General features: G+C 45.5%; 1 protein-coding gene across 2 annotated transcripts in view; it reads right to left on the bottom strand.

Annotated features, from left to right (window-relative positions):
* Positions 1–21,836, bottom strand: part of LOC122543014 (docking protein 2-like) — a 48,919-nt gene that overhangs the window by 19,705 nt on the left and 7,378 nt on the right. The window contains exons 2-3 of one of the 2 annotated variants that reach the window (XM_043681184.2): positions 14,511–14,810; positions 11,888–12,005 (exon numbers count right to left, since the gene is read on the bottom strand). In XM_043681184.2, coding sequence (XP_043537119.2) covers positions 11,888–12,005; positions 14,511–14,810 — 418 coding nt within the window. The remainder of the gene's footprint in view (positions 1–11,887; positions 12,006–14,510; positions 14,811–21,836) is intronic. The other variant, XM_043681185.2, reaches the window with a different exon arrangement.

Below are 21,836 nucleotides of genomic sequence, written 5' to 3'. Positions count from 1 at the left end.
GGAAGCAGGCCGTTAGGCCCATTGAGTCCACTCTAACCCTCTGAAGAGCAACCCACCCAGATACACCACCCCATCCTATCCCTGTAACCCTGCATTTCCCATCACTAATCCATCTAACCTGCACATCCCTGGATACTATGGCCAATTTCCCAAAGTCAATCCACCTAACCTGCACATCCTTGGACTGTGTGAGGAAACCCATACAGACATGGGGAGAATGTGCAAACCACACAGACAGTTGCCCGAGGCTGGAATCGAACCCAGGTCACTGACGCTAACCACTGAGTCACCGTACCGACCAAGCTTCTGACCTGCTGTTGTAGCCACGGAATTTATGTGGTTAGTCCCTTTGACTTTCTGGTCAATGGTAACCCCAAGGATGTTGAGAGTGGGGGACTCAGTGATAGTAACACAATTGATTGTGAGGTGCAGTGGTTAGATTGTCTTTGATTGAAGATGGTCATAGCCTAGCATTTGTGTAACATGTATGTTACTTGCCAGTTGTTATCCAAAGTCTGGATATGGTCCAGAGCTTGTTGCATTTAAACATGGACTGCTTCAGTGTCCAAAAGGTCACAGACAGTGGCCCTGGCAGAATCCAAACAGGACATTAGTGAGCAAGTTATTATTGGTCAGGTGCTGCTTAACACTACTGTTGATGACACCATCTATCACTTTGCTGATGGGGCAGTAATTGGCCAGAGTCGATTTGTCCTGCTTTTTGTAGACAGGACAAATTTCCACATTGTATTGGAAGAGTTTGCCGAGGGTAGTGGCAAGTTCTGAAGTATAAGTTTCCAGTACTATTGCTGGAATATTGGCATTAACCTTTGAAGTATCCATGCCTCAGACTGTTTCTTGATATCACACAATATAAATTAAATTGCCTGAAGACTTGGATCTGTGATGCTGGGGACCACTGGAGGAGATTGAGATGAATCAACCACACAGCACTTTTGGCTGAAGATTGCTGTGACTGCTTCCACCTTATCTTTTGCATTGATGTACTAGGTTCGTCCATCATTGAGAATGGGGATATTTGTGGAGACTCGTCCTCCAGTGAGTTGTTCAATTGTTCACCACTATTCACGACTGAAGCTTAGATCTGAACCTGGTTGTGAGATCACTTAGTTCTCTCTTTCACTTGCTGCTTATGCTGTTGGGCAGGAAGTAGTCATGTTTATTTCCACATGGAGAGTCCTTGACACTGAAGCAGCTCCCTCAGAGCCAACTCCCAGAGTGAACAGGATCCCTGCCACTCCTGCTTCTACCTGTCAGCCAAGGCTCCCTGATTGAACCAGGTTAACAGCCCCAAACAGGGTCTCCAATTCTGTAAGGTCAACTTGGCTGACCTCATTACAATCACTACATCCATTGTCTTTAAGTATTTATCATGACACCCAGGAAAGCTCCCCCACTTCTCTTCAAAATAATGGCTGGTCTGTCTTCCACTGTAAGGGAAGACAATGCATTAGTTTAATGTGTCATCTACAAATGGTAGACTGACTGGACAGAACTCCTTCAGTACTGATCCTCTGACCCTCATTCCCTTACGTGGAGTTTCAGCAAAGATCATACCTTGAACCTTCAACATGCTGACTCTGAAGCAATGATGAGTGTCAGTGAAGAATCATGGACACTTACGATCCTCCCCCCTTAGCAGGACATATACACTTAATGGTAAGGTCCGAGGGAGTGTTGCTGAACAAAAAGACTTTGGAGTGCAGGTTCATAGCTCCTTGAAAGTGGAGTCACAGGTAGATAGGATAGTGAAGAAGGCGTTTGGTATGCTTTCTTTTATTGGTCAGAGTATTGAGTACAGGAGTTGGGAGGTCATATTGTGGCTGTTAGGCCAATGTTGGAATACTGCGTACAATTCTGGGCTCCTTCCTAACGGAAAGATGTTGTGAAACTTGAAAGAGTTCAGAAAAGATTTACAAAGATGTTGCCAGGGTTGGAGGATTTGAGCTATAGGGAGAGGTTGAACAGGCTGAGGCTGTTTTCCCTGGAGGCTGAGGGGTGACATTACAGACATTTATAAAATCATGATGGACATGGATAGGATAAATAGACAAAGTCTTTTCCCTGGCGTGGGGGAGTCCAGAACTAGAGGGGCAAAGGTTTAGGGTGAGAGGGGAAAAATATAAAAGAGACCTAAGGGGCAACTTTTTCACGCAGAGGATGGTGCATGTATGGAATGAGCTGCCAGAGGAATTATTGGAGGCTAGTACAACTGCAACATTTAAATGGCATTTGGATGGGTATGTGAATAGGAAGGGTTTGGAGGGATATGGGCCGGGTGCTGGCCGGGTGAGACTAGATTAGGTTGGGATATTTGTTTGGCATGGACGGGTTGGACCGAAGGCATGGACGGGTTGGACCGAAGGGTCTGTTTCCGTGCTGTACATCTCTGTGACTCTCTATTGTAAACCTGTAACTCCCATTAACTTGGGACCAGCTATCACAGTAAATGCAAATAGCAAGGGATATTTTTTTCAGATTTCCTTTGACTGACTGCAAAACTCTTCTCACTCTCTTTGTCCTCAGTCGAGAGAGAAACATGTAGAAGACAAACATTTCAACCTCTGAAAGGAAAATTTTGGTTCTTCTGTACTTAGCATCGATCTGAAATACAAGTGTAGATTTTCCCCTTTGACGTGTGGTCAGTTTCGACATTGCCTGGTCAGCCCAGGTTCAACTGCAGTCCGGCTGTGCCCTGCATGATTTGAAACTCCTGAGCACACGAATGAGGCACCAAGCAGGAAACCAAGAAAGCCACTTCACCAAAAGCCTTTCCATGACGTATGCATGTGTGTCTCAAATGTTTGCACAAATTCACTTGTCTCCAACTCTAACTGCAACTTAATGCAGCACTGCTTGCTCAAATTCCTCACAGCCCCCCTGAAACTGTCTGTGCCTCCAACTACAGCAACACCCCTTTCACCTGGGGTCACACAGTCGGACAGCACAGAAACAGACCCTTCAGTTCATCCACTCCATGCCGAACATAATCCCAAACTAAACCAGTCCTACCTGACTGCGCTTGGCCATATCCCTCCAAACATTTCTTATGCATGTACTGATCCAAATGTCTTTTAAACATTCTAACTATACCTGTATCCATCACTTCCTCTGGAAGTTCATTCGACACACAAACCATACTCAGTGCAAAAATATAAAATTGTGCCTCATGTCCTTTTAAAATCTCTCTTCTTTTATCTTAAAAGTAAGCCCCCTGCTCTTGAACTCATTGTCATTATCTATGGCCCTCATGATTTTTTAAATTTGAATTCAGTCATTATTGTATAAACCTCAAGCTCCGACACTCCAGCGAAACAAGTTCCAGTCTTTCCATATTTTCTATTTTCATATCTCAAACCCTCCATTCCCAGCGACATCCTGGTCAATCCTCACTGAACCCGGTCCAGTTTAATAATATCCTTCTGAGAACAGGGTGAGCAGAACTGCACACAGTACTCCAGAAGGGGCCTCACCAACAGCCTGTAGGTCCTCAACATAACATGGCCAAAGTGGGTATTGCAGATGCTGAGGTTCGAGTCAATATTAACGTAGTGCTGGAAAAGCACTGCAGGTCAGGCAGCATCCGAGAAGCAGGAAAATCGACGTTTTGGGCGAAAGCCCTTCTGCTCCTTGGATGCTGCTTGACCTGCTGTGCTTTTTCAGCACTACTCTAATCTTGACGCTAACCCAACATAGCACCCCAACTTCTATTGTCAAAGGTTGGAGCAATGAAGGCAAGGGTGCTAAAGGCCTTCTTCATCACCCTGTCAATCTGACAATCACTTCTCCTCAGTTGGAAAATTAAAGGATTGAATGGAGCTGAGGCATGAGTTTTGGGTTCTTTACTCCTAAAGTCAGCTTCCTGGGCACAGCAGCCAATCAGTTCACAACAAACTCACAAAAATATCAAAGTCACAAGGACCAGATTGTATGGTCTCTGCAATGTGACCCGGAGACCTGGGAAAGCTGCCGTGCTCTTCTGGGAGTGCGGATGGTCACAGTCAGGCTTGACAGGCAGCTTCCCTTTGTTGTTCTCAGAGACTGATGTGAAGCAGGTCTTGGGAAGCAGAAGTGTTCACTGAAGTGTGTCTAGTCAATACAGAGCAGGGAGAGACTCCTCCAACACTACCATGGAGACAGTGCTTCACCATATAAAGTGTGACCTGAGCTGACCTGAAGTGATGGTCACCAGCTGTCCTATTGATGGATGCTACCTGAGTCTCCATCCTTCCCCAAACTAATGCTGAACCAGTTCCCTTATTCCAACCAGATCCTTGCTCCTGAAACAGGCAGCATGGTGGCTCAGTGGTTAGCACTGTTTCCTCCCAACATTAAGGACCCGGGTTCAATTCCAGCCTCGGGTGGCTGTCTGCGTGGAGTTTGCACATTCTCCCCATGTCTGTGCAGGTTTGCTCCGGTTTCCTCCCACAGTCCAAAGATGTGCAGGTCAGGTGAATTGGCCATGGTAAATTGCCCGTTAGTCAGAGGGCAATGGGTCTGCTTAGGTTACTCTTTGGAGGGTTGGTGTGGACATGTTGGGCCAAAGGGACTGTCCCTACACTGCAAGGAATCTAATCTAAGTCAATCAGCAGACTTGGAACTGTTTTCCCACACTTCTGTTTTGGTGAAAGATCTTCTCAGTCACGAATGCAGGTAAATGGAAGTGAGTTAAACAGTCTCAAAGGGCTAAATTCTGACCTTTGATTCAACAACACATTTCAATTGTATGGCACTTTGAAAGGAATGAGATGTCCCAAGGCAGTTCCTGGAAGCTTTAGGAGAAAAGGGACAAGACCAAACCACAGAAGAAGATATTCAGTCAGATGCTACTGGCTTTGGTATGAAGGAGGGTCTTGAAGGTTGGGAGTGAGGAAGAGAGAGAAAGAGAGGTGAAGGGACGTGATCTCTACACAACTAAAATCTGGTCCAGTCGTTGAAGTGTGTCAGTGATGAGCTGATGACAGGAGCACAGCATCTACCTTGTGGAGTTGTGAGCCTGGAATGGGTCACAGAGATAAGGGAAGGGCAAAGCCTTGGATGGATTCAGAAAGAGGGTGAGAAATTCAAAATCAAGATGTTGCTTGATTGAGAGCCAGTGTGTGCCGTTGGTCACAGCAGTGATCAGGAATCCCTCGACTAAGACAAATTATTTGCTTCCCACAAAATCTGTGCATATTTGCTCTTGTAATTCCGTCCCTCACACAAACGTACATTAATCACATTCCCGAAAGCATCCTTTTGAACAGTCACACTTAATTCCACATTAAAACGGAACAGAAAAAAACTATGTAAACTGTGGCAAAGGAAACAAATTCAAGATTGATCAAAAGATGAAGCTTATAGAACGTAGTTAGCCTGAGGACTAGAAATGTTTGAACCTTCAGCAAAGGACGATGAAGAATCTCCGAAATAAAGAGAGACCAACCAGAATGGGAGTGTAAATTCAGAAGGAATAAAAACAGATTGCCGAACCTTTTACAGGTCCGGAAGAAGGAGAAGATTCAGAAAAACAAATGACAATCATGTCAAACAAAATCAAGAGAATTTAGAAATGGATGTAAGGAAATGAGACGGCTAAAAATCATGATTGATAATCTGGAACTGTTTGAGGGCGTGAATGTAGAGTTGATGTGGGACAGCAGTGGGTGTGGTTTGTTTGGACTTTCAGAATGCATTTGACAAAGTCCCACAGAAGAGATGAATGTGTAAAATTAAAGCAATGGAATTGGGGGTAGTTGATTGAGCTGAACAGGAAACTGGTCAACAGACACGAAACAACATGTCGGAATAAATGAGTCTTTTTCTGAATGGCGGGCAGAGAATATTGGGGTAGCGAAGGGCTCTGTACCCGGACCCCAGCTATTCACAATATGTACAAATAGTTTAGATGAGGGGACGAAATGTAAGATCTTCAGATTTGCGGACCACACAAATCTGGGTGAGCTGTGAGCAAGGAGGATGCAGAGATGCTGCAGTGTGATCTGGGCTAGCTGAAGGAGTGGGCAAATGCATGGCAGGTGCAGTGGCATATGGTCAAATGTGGAGTTACCCATTTTGGTAGCAGGAACAGTAAGGTAATTTGTGATCAGAATGGCGAAAATTTGAGAGTGAGAAATGTGCAAGAAGACTTGAGTGGCCTGTGCACCAGTTCCTGAAGGTAAGCGTGTAGGTACTGCAGGGAGTTAAGAAGGTAAATGATATGTTGAGAGGATTCAAGTTCAGGAACAAGGATGTCATGCTGCAATTATACAGTGCCCTGGTGAGATCACTCCTGGAATATTATCTGCAGCTTTGTTCTCCTTATCTGAGGAATTTGTATTATCGAGGGACTGCAGTGAAGGTTTACCAGATTGATTCCTAGGATGGCAGGGCTGGTATATGAGGAGAGATTGAGTCCGTTCACTGGCATTCACACACGGGAGGTGGAGGGATCCCAGAGAGCCGCGTAATTTTTTAACAGGATGTGACAGTTTGGATGTAGGAAGGATGTTCCCAATGTTGGAGAAGTCCAGAACCAGGAGTCACAGTCTAAGCAGACAGGGTAAATTATTTAAGACAGAGATGAAGGGAGATGTCTTCACCCAGAGAGTGGTGAACCTGTGGAAACTGCTCCTACAAAGTTGAGGATGAAACATTGTGTGTTTTTAAGGAGTTGGATGTATCACTTGTGGCTAAGTATACGGGGGAGAATGGCTACAAGCTGTAATTGGATGATCAGCTGTGATCATCATGGATGGCTGGTGGACTGAATGGCCTAGTCTTACTCCTGTTTTCTATGTGTCTTGGAATCTGTCTATAACACGCAGACATTCAGCGCAACAATCATACATTGTAACCTTGGGAAAGTCATCATGAGGCTCCAGGGTAGCTGGCATGGTGAGTGAGTGTGTCACCACCAACCTCTTCCCCAGGGATTGAGGACAACGGTGCCCAGTAAAATTCAGCCCATTGCCTTTGCAGGAAGCACATCACTTTGTGGAACTGACAGGGTGGGCAGAGATGAAGCAAGTGGCTTGCCATTTGCACCCTGGCCCTTTGCCACAGCCATGCACCAACAATGAGGACAAAGAGCTGTTAAACAGGGGACCAGTACATCTCAATGGCAGCACTATCCCCTTGAGTTACCACCCGCTCACTCATGTGCTTCATGCTCTTCACACGTCTCCCTCATTGAATATTGGTCGGTGGATATTGAACATGGGGCACAATACGCCCTTGCACATTTTCCATGTCCGACACATTCTTGTTCGATCACTCAGCACTGTCACTCTCGCCATGTCAGAAAAAAACTGCACAGAAAAGCACAAGAGACGCCAAAATTGTCAGACAGAAAACAAAACAGATGCCTATCTCTCCCCCTCTCTCTCTCTCTCTCTTTCTCCACCTCTCTCTCTCCCCACCCTCTTCTGTCTCTCTCTCTCTCCCCATCCTCTTCTGTCTCTCTCTCTCCCTCTCTCTCTGCTTCTCTCTCTCTCTCTCTCTCCCCGCCTCTCTCTCTCTCCTATCCATCTCTGAATATGCTGTCTCTCCAGTTGGAGTGAAATGATGTGTTTTTTTGGGGATAGCTGCAGATCCCAAGTGGGAGCAACAGGCAGGAGAGACACCTCTCAGCAAAGGTTGTCTCCAACTTGTTCTTTGTGGTCAGTGTTGGGGTTGCTTCAACTCTCAGCTTTCTGTGATTGAGAGGAAGGGAAAGCTGCCAATGAGGCATGTTGTTTGAATCATACTCAGGATTGTGGCATAATGAGCAAGACCATAATTTCTGACCCATCCTGGGCCAGTGGGTCATTCCTTTTGTTTTCCCCTTTTGTGGAGCATGGGTGTAACTGGTAGGACCATCATCAGTCATTCCCTCAACCCGAGTGGCTTGTTCAGATCTTTCAGAGGGTAGTAAAAGAGTTAACCATATTTTTGTGGGTCTGGAGTCAAGTGTCGACCAAACCAGGTCAGGACAGCAGACTTAAGTAGTGGATATCAATGAGGTCATGGTCGTTGAGCTCAGTTGGCTATGGCTAGTTTACAATGCAGGGTAACAGCAACAGCACAGCTTAACCTCCTAGACTGGCAGTGGTCATGACAAACGTCATGTCTTCCCAAACTCAAAGGTATGGTGACCCTCAGACTAAATGATCAATGGGTCATCTCTGTGTAACAGGAAAGCAGCCCTGTGGTCCTCTGGGGTCATGACAACTTATCATGAAGTACAGAGGTTCTTAAGACCAACAATGGTTGTTTCAATTTCACAATTGCTAAGAATTGATTTCTGTTCCAAATGGTATGAGTGGAATTTAAATTCCTCCAGAAGGGAACCCAGACAGTGGAAAGGACAGTGGAACTGGAAAATAATCATACCGGAGTTCCATTGTGAAGTCTACAAGACAGGTCAGACCAATGTGTGCCATTTAGGAGAAAGTGAGGACTGCAGATGCTGGAGATCAGAGCTGAAAATGTGTTGATGGAAAAGCGCAGCAGGTCAGGCAGCATCCAAGGAGCAGGAGAATCGATGTTTCGGGCATAAGCCTTTCTTCAGGAATGTGCCATTTGCCAGTTTTACTGGCTTTTCCTTCTGGAAGAGTGGGATGTGAATTAGCTTGTGGTGAACAAGGCCAGTGACATTGCCACAACTCCACACTCTCCCCACTGTAGACACCACAGAAAGAGACCTTTCACCCACAGTGTGGTGGACTTCCAACCAAATCCCAGCATCAAAACTGCAGAGTGCCTTCACTGGCCACACGACACAGTGGTTAAACCAAGCACAGTGCTGTCAGTCTGGAGTCACACCTCAGCTAAAACCAGGCATGCTTAGTAGGTTTCCACGGACTCTCCAGTCAGAATCCTGCTCCCACTGATCCTGGAAAAGACCTCCTCGTGGTCATTTTGATGCCTGGGTGACACATAATAGCAGCCGTGCTTCCTGCAGGAAGCAACACAGGTCTCTCACTGGTTGTACAGCCAACAGGCCACATTCCTAATGCCTTTGTATAACACAGCCCAACAGTGTCCCCTGCTCAATGGTGCACAGGGTGAAATTGACAGTGCACCATCAGGTGTCTGAGGGGAGAAGACAACCCAGGGCACAACAAAGATCTCACAGAGTAGAGCTCACAGTGTTACAATGGTTGCAGTTCATGTGCAAAGGATCAATCATTTCTGGAGGCTGATCAAGAAAGAATGAGCTCTCCACTGCAGCTACAATGACAGAGCATTGTTCAACTGGGTCAGAGACACTGACTATGAGACCTGCAGGTTTGTCATTCTGCTGTTGTTTTGACAGCAACACTTCAGTGGAGACACGTCCAGTCAGCAGATTTCACAAGGAACAATTTCCAAGGTGCAGAGAGGGTGGGGACGTACAATGGGCCAAACTGTCCTTGCAGAAAGCTGAGAGCAGCTCAACAGGTTACATGGTCTTGTGTGCTGTAACTTCCTCCCATTCAGTTCAACTGCTCCCCGTGTTCCAGCAACACTGAAAAAAGCAGAGTGTGCGGTGAGAAAGAGTTTCCACCCCACAATGAGTCAGTTCCTCTGTTAACTCATGAAACCGTGGGGCCAGTGAGACAGTCACGTGATCTCCGTGGGAGCATCTTTTTCACTACCACTTCAAGAAACCACTTTGTAGAAAGTGGATTCAAAAAAAAGGACAGCTTGAAAGAGCTCCCTTTCTACAACCTCAGGATGTCACGACATGTTTTCCAGCCAGTGATGTCCCTATGAAATGTTGAAGGCAGAAGATAGTGCAACCCAGTTGCACACACCAGTTCACCATGGGTATAATAGGCCAGATCCTTTCTTTTGTTGCAGTCAGTAAAGGAAAGAACATTGGCCAGAGAGTTTCCCTTTCATATTTCTGTTATGTCCTTAGGATCCTTCCACCTGAGACAGTGACAATCCTCTCATCCAAAAGGTCATCCCTCCATGAGTGCAGCACTCCTTCTGTTCTTTACTCAGGGAACTGGACTGGGCTCGGTGCCTCACCCTCTGAAGGACGGTTTGAGTCCCTGTCCTTTGGATCACGAGGTAAGAATCCTACCTTGTGACTACCCACTCAATCCCATAATTCTTTACCCTGCCTCGCCCAGAGAGAGAGAGAGAGAGAGAAAGAGAGAGGGAGACAAAATAAATGCAAATGCTCCTGCTTTCAGCCAGACTGAGGTCAAATTGCTCACAGTAGGAGAAAGAAACTCATAAACTTTACTTAATATCTTGGTGACAGAATAAAGGGACAAAAGATAGAGCTGGATAAAAGAGCGTGTTCACAGTACATCTGTCCATTCAGCCGTGTTGGAACTCCAACCTTTAATTCCCTTGCCTTGTTAAAATCTATCCATCTGAGCCTGGGCATTTCCATTTTACCATCAGTAGCTTTGTGCAAGCAGAGAGTTTGAGGAGAGATACTAGCCTTCAGTTTCCTGACATCACCCCAGAATGGCCTGACTCTCATTTGAACACTATATTCTGACAGATCAGAGCTGTTGCTCCTCTCCTTGTTGTGGTTCGATGCAAAGATTCACCACAAACCAATTTAAAAAATCTATCAATCCATGGCAGCGAGCACCAAGACCTTCCACAAGCAAAAACGTTGTTTCGCTTCCTGTATTACTCAACTATTAATTTGTGCTGCCTCCATTTCCTTTAAGGTTCTCAGCTCCTGCCCTGTTTTCAGGTTGTGCCCTTCCCATTTGCGTCAGCTCTGGTCCCATTTGAATATGTGAAATTGGAGCAGGAGAGGGCCATTCAGCCCATTGAATGTACTCCACTCTGCAATAAAGCTACCTTCCTGTCAGGCCCCCTGCCAATAACCCTTAGCTCCCATGTCCATCAAATATCTCTCCACCTCAGCCTTGACTATATTCAGTGATTCAATGACCCCAGCCTCAATGCTGTTTGGGATGGAGAATTTCAAAAGATCAAGAGCCTCTGAGAGAAGGAATTCTCCCATAATTCCATTTGAAGTTGGACACTCTAATCTCACAGCAGGACTCTGCTGATGCCTGTCTACTCTTCTTTCAGCAGGATCATGGTCTCAGCACTGGCCCCTGTGAGGTCCATGCATTGCTAGAGGGTGGCTATAAATGAGAGAAGGGCATGTGCAATGAGATCTGGTGTCCTTATACACTAATCACCGAGGATGGTGAAGAAGAGCGAGACAATACAAGTACAAGAGCAGGGCTGTCTTACCTCGGTGAGGGCACACCTAATTATTGTGTGCAGGTTTGTTCTCCTTATCTGAGGAAGGTTGAGCTGACTGTTGAGGGAGTGCAGTCAGGGTTTATCAGATTGGTTCCTGGAATGCCAGGACTGATGTATGAGGAGAGGTTGAATTGGTTGGGATTCTATTTACTGGAATTCATAGGAATGGGGGAGGGAGGGGATCTCACAGAAACCAATAAAACTCTTAACAGGAGGACAGAGGACAGATGCAGGAAAGCTGTTCCCTCTGCCCAGAATCTGGGGACACCGTCTCAGGATACAAGGTAAACCTTTTAGTATTGAGGCGAGGAGAAATGTCTTCACCCAGAGATGGACGAGAGTGGAATTCGCTTCCACAGAAAGCATTTCAGGCCAAAACACTGTCTGATTTCAAGGAGTTGGATACACTATTTGAGGCTAAAAGAATCAAAGGACATGGGTGAGTGGCAGGAATAGGCTGTTCGCTTGGATGATCAGGCAGGATCTCAGTGAGCAGAGGAGCAGGCTCAAAGGGCTGAATGACCTCCCACTGCCCCTGTTTCCTCTGTCTGCACAGGAAGCTCCTCCTATTGAAGGGCAGAAATCCCACTGTCAGCCTTTTCCACCCGCCAGCAGTATTCTGACAAAAGGGCCATGCCTCTTTCGGCTTTGACAGCTGCATTGTGGGATTTACCTGCTGCTCGGGTGCCGTACAGTGTGTTCTCCTCCATTGTCATCAGATTGCTTTTCCCCTTCTTTGAGGCCTGCTTCCCATTGTTTTTGTTCATTGTAGGCCAGTCACTCCAATTCATCTGGGAAAAGAATGAATATTGATGAAACACTTGCACTGAGGAAAGCACTGAATCACATCTTTCCTGTTCACTGTTTGACTCTCTGTTCTGTTCTGCTCTGTCCCCAGCTCACCTGGCCCTCTGTCTCTTTCAGCCTGTCCTCTGGCTCAGGAAAACAGGTTCCTTTTATGCGGTGAACTGCTGAGTTGGCACAATCTGAAAACCACTGCTCAATAGGTGTGTCAGCCTGATTACAACAGCCTGATCTCACTGCTTTATAACTTGACTTGGTTCTTTTCTTCCTGATGAAGGGCTTTTGCCCAAAATGTCGATTCTCCTGCTCCTCAGATGCTGCCTGACCTGCTGCGCTTTTCCAGCACCACACTCTCGACTCTGATCTCCAGCATCTGCAGTCCTCACTTCCTCCCTTGGTTCTTTTCTTGTTTCCTTGTGGTAACATTTCTCCTCTTAGTTGGAATTCAAGTGCTGTACTGTTTGCAGGTGTAATTCCCTGACATCCCATGACACTGCTAACTAGAAATTGTGACAGCTGCAGCTGCTAGCCTGTCCCTTTAAGGACACACATTCGCAATTCAAAGCCAATCAAAATCAGCAAAACTAGATCATGATAAGCTTGTGAAGAGCTGAGGTCAGAAGCCAGTTATAACTCTCTGTCCAGCTTGAGCACCAGATCAGAAGAGCCCAATATGAACTGACTGGCTTTCTTCGCTCTTGTTGTTTATTGTGTAAACAGTTGCTTCAACAAAGTGTGACAATATGGAGGTTTGACATTTACATGGCACAGACAAATGCTCCATGTGAAAACTTCTATGAACTATCTTTGCATATCTTTTGCAAGGGAATGTGCAAAGGTTTGCATGTTTCTGCCATCTTGTCAGACCTGTGCTCTTGTTACTGTAAAAGTTCACACATCAACTGAATCTACAGCACAACTGGTTATTTTCAGCCACAGATTCAACAGTGGAAAATTCAGCAGAGGACTGGGGTACCTCAGAAAAACAGACATTGGAAAGAATTTCAAACACTGCATCTTTCTTACCTAGAAAGAGTCATTTTTTTTGACACTTTTGACTGAAAGGTGGCAGAAACAGAATACTGTCACCTCATTGTGCTATTGACTGCCTCCTGTGAGAGAATCCAACAAGCAAGAATACCTCGACCTGAATATCCTCTTGCTTGTTTCCAAAGCCTGTCCTGTGCTTGTTTCTGTGACCTCCTTTCACCCCATAACCCTCGCAGATCTCTGCAGTCTCCAATTCTGGCCTGTCGGGCGGGTGCGTGCCCCAGTTTTCATTGCTCTGTCATTGGTGTCTAAGCCTGTAACTGCCTGGATCCTAAACTCAGGAATCCCCTCTCTAAACCTCTCTGCTTCTCACCGTAACAGTGCTCTATAAAAACCTCCGTCACTGACCAAGGAACCTGGCAGGCTATTGAGGTGTGTCTTTGGAGATGGAGCGGTATGATTGAACTGACTATAGTGTTTAGCAGAATGAGAATTGGCAAGTTTGTGAGGGATAGGTTCTTGACTCTTGCTGCTGACTGCAATTTTACGGGCCAAACTTTTAGCCAAGTAAATCAGACCAGCGAAAGGTTTTTTGTGTACCAAGGCTTGGAGCAGTTGGAATGTGTTATGTGCTGAATACAGAATGTGAATGAGTTGAGGTGTGAAGCAGAAAGCAGTTTTAACTTGGAAGAGCAGAAGTTGGCAGTTGAAAGAAACAACTTTCAGGGAGCTGAAGGGCTACCGTTGACAGTCCACTGCTATCAGGTTCCAGAGCCAACTTAGCACACATGTGGAAACTGTCTAAACCTGATAGCAATTTAGCTCACTGGCTTGAGCATGTTGTATCATGGCACTCAGCAGGCTAACAATGAGGGTAATAATAAGCAGCAACTCAGACGTTTGTTCCAATCACACACTCAGGGTTATACTGCCATTAATAGCTACTTTCTCATCAACCTTTTTGGATCTATTGTGAAGTACCAGCTGGAGCAATGGGAACCAGGCCTCCTGCCTCAGAGGTAGGGACACTCACAGGGCACCAGGAGGTTCTTATCTTACCAGAGATATCCTTGGCCCACGCCATATTATATCCTCACTTGAATGGAAAACCAAAAAAGATCCATCCAATAATCCCATTAATAACAACTTCAATTACACGGAACCTTTGCTATGCTCAAATGTCCCGATGTGTTGTCAATCAAGCTATATGTTCTGGCACCTTCCATGTGGTGCATACTCACCACTGTATTTTTAATGCAGTAACTAGTTAGAATGCAAGTCCCTGAACTGCAGTGTGAACTTTTTAAGCTGTTAGAATTGCTTTCTGAATGACCACTTCAGTTGACAGCCAACTTCAGTGACCTGGCATTTGATTTGATGGGACAGGCTAGCAGAAACACATCAAAACCAAGCTACAGAACCCAGACAAGCTGCGACCAAGCCATCTCACAAGCGCTTCTTGTTTTTCAAACTTTGCAGGTCTGAGCATCTGCAAATCTTACCGGAAAAGCGAGTTCACACAGACTCTGGCTCCAGTCCTCATACTCTGACGACTCAACGGCAAAGACAAACTGTTTGTCAACAGTTTCCAAACAAAATGAGCGGCATTCACTCGGGCAGCTCTCGGTCGGGGCCTCAACAATGCGAATGCAGTCGCTGAGCTTGATGATCTTTTTGTTCTCCATTTTCCTGGTTCCTTGCCGTTCTGTCATGCTCATGGCCTCCTTGAACTCGTAATATTCCAGGCGGGCAACAGAACATGTACTCTCGCCAAACAGCAAAACCCAAACCTTTTTCCATTTCTGCCAAGGAAGAGAGAGACATGTTCATTCACACCAAGCTAATTCCTGAAAATCATAAAATTACTTGGCATGCCCAGTGATGACGTGCCAAATTGCTATCTGTGAAGTGACAGGCTTTGTACAATGTGGAGACTTTGGAATTAACTCTGGCTTTTCAAAGTGAACCATATGCTACTGCCAAGATGGCAGCTAAAGGTCAGGTGACCTTTTATGATGTCTATGAGAAAAACAATAAATCCAGGTCTCTGCAAAGTAGTTGAAATGTAAATGAAGGTGCGTCATTGCAAGGCTACCCCTTGGGGGGGACAAAATTCCAAACGCCAGGCCACTTGGAGAATTTACAGCTCCTGCTGTCAAAGTGTTTATCAAAATTTAAATTCACCAGTAATTCCAGACTCATTCTTGGTGAATTTAAAAGTTAACAAAGTGGGTTGGGGACAAACCAGTTTATCTCAAGCAGGTGTGAGTGGTAATCATTCATTCCCCTCCCAGCCCGCCATTGTGCCCCATTGATTGTAATCGCAAATCATAGGCGTAGATTGTAGAGGTGTTAATCCACGTGGTTGCAGAATCAAAACTGACTTCAGTTAACATCAACTTTTGTTCTAAGAGGCTGTTAGGTGATAGTCAATCCTGAAAGTGGCATGAATGTTTGATGGGTACAGAGACGAGGGAGGCTTACTTTCAGTTTAAAGAGTACAAAGTGACAGGGCACAAGGGCTATTGTTGTTCAATAAGAGGGAAGGTACCCTTGCTGATACTCCTCGTCAACCCAGCCCGCGTGACAGAGAGAAGCAAAATTGTTTTCACCGATAAAGATTCGACACTTCTACAAGCAAAAGAACTAAAACAACCCATCAGGCTTGTATCTCCAAGGACTAATTCAAACACACAATTTCCTTTTTGTTATTTTGTTAAGTACTTGCTTCATCTCCAGAATTTACCTTTACTTGTCTGTGTATGTGTGTCCGTGTGTTTGAGGGAGTGTTTACATTGCAGGCTGGATTGTTCATCAGTGTTTGATGTCTCTTTTGATTGAAACTCACCAGAAAGCTTGTTTCACGTCAGTTACCTCACGTGGCGATACACAAAAAGGATGGAAACACATTGCTTCAAAATATATCTGTTTTGTTGTGAAGATCATTACAGTGTCGAAGGAGATCCTTTATAAGACCGTAAGATGTTGGGACAGAAGTTGGCCATTCAGCCCATCGAGTCCTCTCGGCTATTCAAGCATGGCTGATAAATGTCTCATCCCATTTGTCCTGCTTTGTCCCCATAACCCGTGATCACCTCGATACTCAAGAACCTATCTATCTCCGTCTCAAATATACTCAATGACCCAGCCTCCACAGCCTTCCGTGGCAGTGAATTCCATAGATTCACCACTCTCTTGCTGAAGAAGTTTCTCCTTATCTCCATTTTAAAAATTAAAAATCACACACCAGGTTATAGTCCAATAGGTTTAGTTGGAAGCACTAGCTTTCGGAGCGATGCTCCTTCATCAGGTGGTAGTGGAGCAGGATCATAAGACACAGAATTTATAGCAAATGACCTCATTGTCATGCAACGGAAATGATAAATTGAACAAACCTAGATTTCTGTTCAGTCTTTCATTTTTTAGAATGGGTTGCAGGTTTCGGTTCATTAAGATGTAAATCCCAGAGCTTCTTTCCAGTCACATTCTCAAGATAACTTAAGGTTTTATAAAAATGACATCTCAGCTCAGGCAATACATTAAAGGCATGGCGTTAGAGTCTGTCTGTATCCCAGCCTTGAGCCAGAGTGGTTTTATTTCCAAAGTAGGAATTTCTAAAATGTTACATTCTAAATTTCTTCCCTTTAGTCTAAGGCTGTGCCCTCGGGGCCTAGTCTCTCCTACTAATGGAAACATCTTCCCTACATCTACTCTGTCCATGCCATTCAGGATTCTGTAAATTTCAATCAGATCCCCTCTCATCCTTCTAAACTCCATCGAGTCTTCAAACATTCCTCACACGTTAAATTTTTCATTCCTGGGACCAGTCTCATGAACCTCCCCTGAATACACTCCAGGGCCAGTACATCCTTCCTGAGATATGGGGCCTAAAACTGTGTGTGATTTTCTAGATGTGGTCTGACCAGAGCCTGATAGAGTCTCAGAAGTAATCCCTGCTTTTATATTCATGTCCTCTCAAACTAAATGCCATCATTACATTTGCCTTCATAACTACTGACTCAACCTGCAAGTTTGCCCTTGACAGAATCCTAGACTGGAACTCCCAAGTCTATTTGCAGTTCAGACTTCTGAATTATTTCCCCATTTAGAAAATAGTCCATGCCTCTATCCTTCCAACCAAAGTGTATGACCTCACACTTTCCCACATTATATTCCATCTGCCACTTCTTTGCCCACTCTCCTAACCTATCCACATCCTTCTGCAGCCTCCCCGCCTCTTGTCCCTCGACCTATCTTTGTGTTCTCTGCAAATTTAGCCAGAATGCTCTCAGGTGATCTAATTGGGGTCCATCAAATTCACATCATGGAATTTGGTATTTCTGCACAATGTCTCATTTGGCTATCAATTATCCTGGTCTGTCTGTCAGGTTCTCTCTTTCTCTCTCTCTGTCCATCTCTATATTTATCCAGGGCTGCCTCTACCTGCATAACTAGCAATTTGACCAAATTCCCACAAATCAAATTCCCTATCCCTTACAGTTCCTGTCCTTCACTGTCCCTCCCTCTCCATCATTCTCCCTCCCTCCCTCCCTCTCTGCCTGTCCCTCTCTGCCTGTCCCTCACATTTGGAATATCACATCCTGATGTCCAACGCTGTGCTGTATGGAATTAAAAGAAGGTACTGAGAAATGAAGGCAGTGATTTTGCATGAACTGCTGACACCAAAGTCCAATTTTTGCAGGTTTATCAACTCCTTCCATCCCACCAATGCAAGGAACAGAAATTAACCCGAACTGAGCTGGTGAAGCAGAAAACAACATCAGGCTGTGACTGGATAATAGATGTTTGATTCAGCACCTGATAGTTATCTTTCTGAACAGGAGATGTGTTTGCCAGCACACTTCACCAATACAGTCAAACTTTGTTTTAATGATCTCTCCGAATAATGAACAGAGAGGGGAAGCAATCCTGGGTTTTTTGACCATTAGACCATGAAAGATCAGAACAGGAGGAGGCCCTTTGCTTCTCCCCCAGCCTGCTCTGCCACTCAGTAGGATCATGGCTGATCGAACACTCCTCACATCTACTTTCCTGCCCTTTCCCTGGAATCCATGAATCTCCAACTGGTCAAGAATTGATCTATCTCACCCTTAAATGTACTTAAGGTTCCTTTCCCCCACAGCTCTCAGTGACAAGGAGTACCAAAGACTCACAACCCACTGAGAGAAGAAATCCCTCCTCATCTCAGTCTGAAATTGGTGCCCCTTTATTCTGAGAGTTTACAGTCCGGGGCTTCGACCCTCTCAAGGGGAAAATTCTCTCAGCATTTACTCTGTCATGCCCCTGAAGAAACTGAACTGTTATGAAGCCTGAAGCAGACAAGTGATTTCCTGAGCTGAATAATTTGCAAGCTGCTGACAGTCACTTGATTGCAAAAGGGAATGTCTGAGCATGATTTTTAGCATTGGGTTAGCAGCAAAGCAACACAATTCCTGTCCATATTCAATCAATGCCACTGGAATTCTGCTGCTGCAGTAAAGATTCTGCATTGCAAAGCTATCATTGGTGTGCTGGTCCGAGTGAGTGCTTATTAACCAGAGCCCCCCCTGTACAGTTCTCACCAATTCTCAGTGTTGTCTCTCTCCCTCCAATCCTGGATTTTTTTCTTAACAGGCATTAGTTGATAAATGGGACAGTCTAATTTCCCCGAACAATTAATCAGCTTGAATTCCATCCACTTTACTGACAGTACATTTCCCAATAGCTCGGCTCATTAGGAAGCTGGCATGAGCAAGTGAAGAGAGGGACTTCTTTAACCAGTGATAGGATCTCACCATTAACAAGGCAACGGACTAACCCTGGTTAGGAGTAAAGTTCCCACAGTAGTGTAATCAATCTCAATAATGCTTTCAGGACTGTACCCATGACAGCTATTGCTTGGGACCTGATAAAATCTTCTATTCAGAGAATTCCAAATGTTTGCACAAGATGAGAAATTAGAAAAGGCAATGTGAAATCTTCCAAAAACACCACATTTTTACCCTCAGATTCAGAATGATTTCAGAAGCTGGGCTTATTGATACCACCGCGTGAACTCCATGATGATCACTGACTTGAGAGTAGTCCGAACGACCAGCTCTACTGTTTTGATCTCGTGTCACTTTGGCCTCAGCTCAGAGTTTATTTCAGACGGACTGAACGTGTTATAGGTGCTGTGGAGGATCACAAATCAGCTAGCTCCTTTCAAAGCTGAGTTTCTCCAATCGTTCCTTGTAAGTCAGACACCTTGGAGTCACGCTGGGCAGTCTGTCAGGGCAGTCTCCTGCATGGACATATCTCCCCTTTGTCTCAGCAATTGGAACTGGGTCCAGTGTTCAAGATGTAGACTGACTGGAACTGGGTACAACTTGCAGACTGACTACCACTGAATCCCATATTAAAAGTGATGTTCTGGGTTGACACGGTGGCTCAGTGGTTAGCACTGCTGCCTCACAGCACGACACACCCAGGTTCAATTCCAGCCTCGGGTGACTGTCTGTGTGGAGTTTGTACATTCTCCCCATGTCTGCGTGGGTTTACTCCGGGTGCTCTGGTTTCCTCCCACAGTCCAAAGCTGTGCAAGTTAGGTGAATTGGCCATGCTAAATTGCCCGTACTGGCCAAGGGTGTGTAGACTCAGTGGGTGAGCCATGGGAAATGCTGGGTAACAGGGATAAAGTAAGGGATCAGGTCTGAGTGCAATGCTCTGTGGAGGGCTCAGTGCACCAAATGGCCTGCTTCCACACTGTGAGGATTCTACGAGTCTAAGGCAAGCTGCTCCATGGTATTGCCCAGATGGTCTCCAGGAAGGAGAGGCTGAGGGAATTCTCATGGGTTATATCTTCGAAGGATCTCCGCTGAGGGAAGCTGTAACCACAGAGACCCGTCCACACTTCCGTGAGGAGAGCCAATGCCGAGCTGTGAGAAGGCCCCCTCAGCCCTCACTCCTCAAACAGGAACTGACAGGGACAAAAACACAGAGCTACCGAGCTGCAGCCAAACTGGAATCCATGGGCATCAGGGCAAACCTCCACTGGCTGGAGTCATCCTTGCTACATAGGAAGATGGTTGTGGTTTTTGGAGGTCAGTCATCTCAGCTCCAGGACATCTCTGCAGGAGTTCCTTAGGATTGTGTCTGAGACCCAACCATCTTCAGCTGCTTCATCAATCACCTTCCCTCCATCAGATCCCAAGTGGGGATGTTCACTGATGATTGTACTGAGCTCAGCAGCATTCACACCTCTGCAGGTTCTGATGCAGTTATGTCCAAACACAGGAAGACCTGGATAATATCCAGGCTCGGGCTGACATGTGGCAAGTCAAACTGGTGCCACACAGAGACAGGCAGTGATTCTCTCCAACAATAGAGAACCTAACCATTGCCCCATGGCATTATCTTTATGTCTCAAAGATCCGTCCTCTCAATATCTTAGCTTTGATGAGAAACTGAACTGGACCAGCTAAGAAAACAGCAGGACAGAGACTGGGTTATGTGTCAACTATCTACAACACAGCACAGTGGCTCAGTGGTTAGTACGCACAGGGCATTGTGCGTCTACCTATGGCACATGGACTACAGCGGTTCAAGATGACAGCTTACCCTCACCTTCTCAAGGGGCAACTAGGGATGGGCGTCAAATGCTGGTCTAGCCAGTGACATGCATGTCCCACAAATAAATAGACAAAACAGAGAGTAAGTTCCCAGGATGAGGGCCTTTAGTCATTTGGAGAGACTGGAGAAGTTCAGAGCATTCCCTTTGAGCAGAAAAGGTTAACTTCACGTTTAGGAGCAAAATCATGAATGTTTCAGAGAGAATCGTTCAGGGCAATGTGCTTCCACAAGCAAAAGGGTTGGTTCACAGATGACATACACAGGTTAAAGGAGTTTGTCAGAAGAACCAGGGGCAATACGAGGAGACTGTTTTCAACCTGTCATGACCTGAAACGTGAAGTCTACAATGATAATGGAAGCAGATTCAATATTTAATGTTCATAAAGGGAACTGGAAAGATGGGTGAAAAAAAAGTCTTCTGAAAGAGCCGGGGTTTGGGATTAATTTGAAATCTCTTTGAAAGAGCTGGCTGTGGGGTGATGGCTGAATCCACTCCTGTTTCCTTTCATTCTGTAAGGTTTGTGTGAACATGCTATGCAGAAATTGGCTTCCCAGGACAAACAGTGGTTCCACTGATACTGACCATGGAGCTTTCTTGGAGCTCGGAAAGATGGCAACTCTCAGATTGGCACCTTCCCTGAGATCTGCACCCAGTGTGTTCACTTGGGCCTAGGCTTCTGGATTGAGGCCTGAAGCTGTAAGCTATAAGGGCAGCCCACTGCGAGACAATTAGCGTGTTACATTCTGCAGTCTGTTATTTGAGTGAGGTTTGAAGAAATCAATTTGTATTTGTTTCCTGTTCTGATCATTTGGTTTGTAAATGGTTTACAGAGTCAGGCTACCTGAGATGTGAGACTGCAGTTGGCGAGGGTAGTTGTGTGCATCAGTCAATGGGCAGGGCCATCTCTGCAGTTCACCATGAGCAAGCCCAGGCTCAGGAGAAGAAAATAATAGGCCAAGTGTACTGACACAGACAGAGAACTGGTTGGTGGTCAGGAAACACAGAGCCTTTTTCTAAGCAACAGGCAATGACTCGGGCTACCAGAGAGACCAGTGCTTTGATCCCAGCTACAAAATATATATGAATGAGTTGCATGCGGAACTATATTTCTAAGCTTCCCTGTTCAAGGGGACTTAAGCCTCCCTGTAAAATATAGAACCTTTTCCACATCAATTGCCACCTGACAGCTCCTGGCTGTAACTCTTAACTTTGACCT

This window comes from Chiloscyllium plagiosum, unplaced genomic scaffold (genome assembly GCF_037043375.1).
Source record: "Chiloscyllium plagiosum isolate Xiang-an unplaced genomic scaffold, Cpla_swu_hap1 HiC_scaffold_48, whole genome shotgun sequence".
NCBI lineage: Eukaryota > Metazoa > Chordata > Chondrichthyes > Orectolobiformes > Hemiscylliidae > Chiloscyllium > Chiloscyllium plagiosum.
Note: the sequence above shows the minus strand (reverse complement) of the source record. Positions and strands in the feature narration are given on the sequence as shown.